Raw genomic sequence first — 3,758 nt, 5'->3', positions numbered from 1 at the left:
GGTGCCTATTGCGGGGGCTGGGAAGGGGGCAAAGCCCACGGGCACGGCATCTGCACCGGCCCCAAGGGCCAGGGCGAGTACTCGGGCTCCTGGAACTACGGCTTTGAAGTGGTGGGCATATACACGTGGCCCAGCGGCAACACCTATGAAGGCTACTGGTCCCAAGGCAAGAGGCACGGCCTAGGAATCGAGACCAAAGGACGGTGGGTTTACCGGGGCGAGTGGACCCATGGCTTTAAGGGACGGTACGGCGCAAGGCAGAGCATGAGCAGCGGAGCCAAGTATGAAGGTACCTGGAATAACGGCCTGCAGGATGGCTACGGCACCGAGACATACGCTGACGGAGGTAAGGGTGACGCCAGAGGGGCCGGGGGGGTGAGGAACAGCGCGATACCTGGCCCGCGATGGCAGAGGCTGCGTGCTGTCCCCGCCGAAGGGGTGACCTGATCCTGTCCCCGCTAGCGTGATCCAGACAGGCACAGTGGTCTACAACGAGCCGTTGGGGTGCTTCAGTCAAGAAGCAGGGCCTGGGGCACAACTGCCTCGTTAACGCGTGCGTGTGCCCTGGTTTTCACAGGCGGGCGCAGCGTGTGCCGCTCGCTGTCCGCAGACACAAGGGAGGAGCAGCAGGGGCATTGCCCCCGCCATCCCTCCCTCGGGAGCTGCTCTCAAGTGTCTGTATCAATAGTTAACACCAAACAACTTGGGTTTGTGTCATCTGTGACTCCCAGCTCCCCAGGGACTGGTTAGTGCAGTTCATCGCCGAACCACACCAGAAACTCCTCGCTGGTGCGCGACCGCAGCGAGCCGTTCCCTTGCTCCCTGGGCAGCGAGTTGTGAATGTTTTCGTGTCGGATATGAGCCACCCACGGCATCGTAGCGCGCTTTGCCTGTGCATTAAACACTGCTGGCGTGCCTCTGACGGGTTGCCTGGACATCTGCTTTGCTGAGCCGTTTTGGTAGAGTTCATCTAAGCTGTTTAGAATACGTAGTCACACGCCTTTCCCTAAAATAAATCCCTTTGATTACTTGGAAGCTCTCAACCCCCGCTAGTACACAAATGCGCCGCGTAGTCAGATACTTGTGCTCTGTAAAGGCTCGGTCTAATTGTGTTCTTGCATTAGTGGCAATTTGGGGGTTAGAAACATTGCAAGAATCTCTGTGCAAGTAATTCCGTAGCTCCTCAGTACTGTAATGTTCCAGGCTGCCATATTTAGGATGGCTAAATAGGGAGGGTGATTTGAAAGAAATATCCTTCAAAACATGGATCAGAATTGCATCTCTATTTATCTAGGATGTGAAATGGAGTTAGTTTGTAAAGAAAATAATAGTAATGATATAAATCTTCAGAATTAAAAGCATCAGATTTATAGACATTAGAAAAATGGACTAATTCAAGACTGGCTGTCAGGGTTATACTTTTGCATACATATTTCTCAATGAGTTGCCTAGGTACGTGGCTAACTTAAAGCCTGGGAAGATGATCTTGAAGCTGACTGGTTTGTTTGTGCCCTTCGAGGTTGTAGGTACAGACACGAACTGATCCATCCCTCCAGATCCTCGAAGTTTCGCCCCGTGGCTGTGGAACGGTTGAACGCTGAGCCGTGCAGGTTGTACGTGCAGTGAGGGTTCAGGCTAACACATACGTGTGCACCCGTGCATTGCAGAGGCTTCACGCGAGAGGCGTAGGTTACACGTGAGGTGTGCTCTGATGAGGAATGAGCGGCCATTGGGTAACTGCCAGCAACGGCTGCTGTTGGGACTTCCATTAAGGTCTCCTATGAATTTGCACCGCTTCTTCCTCGCTGCCTCCTAAAATGCATCTTCTAAGGGTGCAGGGCTACTGGATTTCAAGTCAACGTTGTAGAGCATTTCAAGAGACAAAACTTGACATAGGCGTTTGAATTTTATTAGTTCTTGGACTGAAAACTTGGGACAGAAGAGGGGGAAGGATGAGTCAAGATTTTTCTCCTGTAAGGAGATATAAGATATCGCTCCCGTCGGCATAGCGCTCCCCAGGGTGTTGTCCTGTACCCAGGAATGTGCCGTGAGCATGATCCCTGGTGCTGCCCGAGGCTGGCAGCTTCGCCCTGGTCTGTGAAGATGTGCTGTGCCGAGGGCTCCCTGGGCAGGGCTGAGCGAGCCCCCCAGGGGCCAGACCCAGCTCGCGAGGGTGCCCAGCAGCCGCTCCTTGTGCTGGGCCATCACATCCTGGCTGGTCCCAGCCATTCATTCAACACTTGAGCTTCTCCAATGGTACAGGAATGTGTAGAAAGCTGCATCCGAAGCCAAGGTGGGGATTGCCAGCCAGCACCACATAGGATGGGGGTGGAATGACTGTACTGACTTGTGGGACCTGCTCCTGTTCTGTCTCCTCACCTGTGCCCAGTAACCACCTGCAAGATCCAGTTGTGGCCAGGCTGCTAATTAGACCTGTTAATATTTGAATTTGAGGTTGCCAAGATAAACATCTGGAAAGGCTTTGGAAATCTGCCGTCCCTCGAGTAGGGGACGTGATTCCCGAGCTCCCTGGAAGCCAGCCACACGAGGGAGAGGGCTCTGGGAACATGCAGCTCTTGCCAGGTCATTACAAGCTTTAGGTCGTGGCTGGGCTGCCTGCAGATTTCAGGGGATGTAGCAGGTTCTTATGTTTTAAAATAGACTTTAAGTTAACTTTATATATATATATACAACCACATAAAATCTTCATACTATAAAATACACTTACAAATCATAGACAACCCTGTATGTTTTATCTGGTGGCTGGCTGAGTTTGGTGGCTAAATAAAGACCTGCAGTGAAGCTTCTGGAAATCATGTGCAGATTTTTGGTGTCTAATCAGAAGTGGACTCATGGTATGGTTCATCCCGGGCACTATGTGGGTGGTTTGCTTATTCTCTCCACTACCAAGTGCCCATTTTTGAGAAAACTGTGGGGAGACTGATGGCTTAAAGAGCTCGCCTTCTGTAATGTTGATTGAAATCAGCCAAGGGTCTCTGGCCCCGCCAGGAGCTTTGAGCCAGTGGCACCCTGACACGTTTCCTTGGGTACCCACGCTGAATACACGTGTGTCTGCTGCTGTTGCCAGGACAGGGCTCGGAGCCCTTTGTAGGGGCTGGATGTGCTACCTAAAGGGGTCGATGACTGGGGCTGTGGAAGGGACAGCATGAAGGAACTCACCGTTTTGCAGCCTAAGCTACCAGTAAACACCCAGTTGTTGGCTTGCACCTGTACACTGTCTTCACTTTTTGGAAACTTTTGTGCTTCTGACTCCGATTACTCGACCCAGTCAAATCTCACTGCAGAATAAAATCTTGCTGCTAATGCAGAATTGTGCTGCATACACAAGATCCAGGCCCAAAACTAGGCTTTGCTGTACAAATAACTGTTTATATATATGTATACGGGGCGAGAACTCACCTGCAGTTCAAGCAGCCTAAAACCAACTTGTTTTTGACGCTGCAATTTGGTCTCTAGGGTGCTAAGAGAAATCAGTGGTGTCACTTAACTGCATGTGGAAACCCTTAGACCATTCTGTGATCATGACACCCCAAGACAGGGGAAAAGAAATGCAGAAGTGTGCTTTAGCAGGAGGGATGAAATGAGCTGATGTGGAGCAAGCACCAGCTCTTCGGGTGCCTGGGGCAGGGAAAGCGTGGAGGGAAGGGGCCTGGGCCGGGGCAGAAGGAGCAGCATCCGTGGGACTGTGGCCAGGGAAGCAGGAACGGGCTCCGGGCGAGCCGAGAGGGGGCTGGGTT

General features: G+C 52.1%; 1 protein-coding gene across 1 annotated transcript in view; it reads left to right on the top strand.

Annotated features, from left to right (window-relative positions):
* JPH2 (junctophilin 2) overlaps positions 1-3,758 on the top strand; it is a gene marked incomplete at its 5' end in the record, with an annotated part of 33,230 nt that continues 29,472 nt past the window's right edge. Inside the window, 1 exon segment of the mRNA XM_035892890.1 lies at positions 1-346. Coding sequence (XP_035748783.1) covers positions 1-346 — 346 coding nt within the window.

Source organism: Egretta garzetta, unplaced genomic scaffold, assembly GCF_000687185.1.
Source record: "Egretta garzetta isolate BGI_Z169 unplaced genomic scaffold, ASM68718v1 scaffold214, whole genome shotgun sequence".
NCBI lineage: Eukaryota > Metazoa > Chordata > Aves > Pelecaniformes > Ardeidae > Egretta > Egretta garzetta.
The sequence above is the reverse complement of the archived record's forward strand: the minus strand, read 5'-3'. Positions and strand labels throughout refer to the sequence as shown.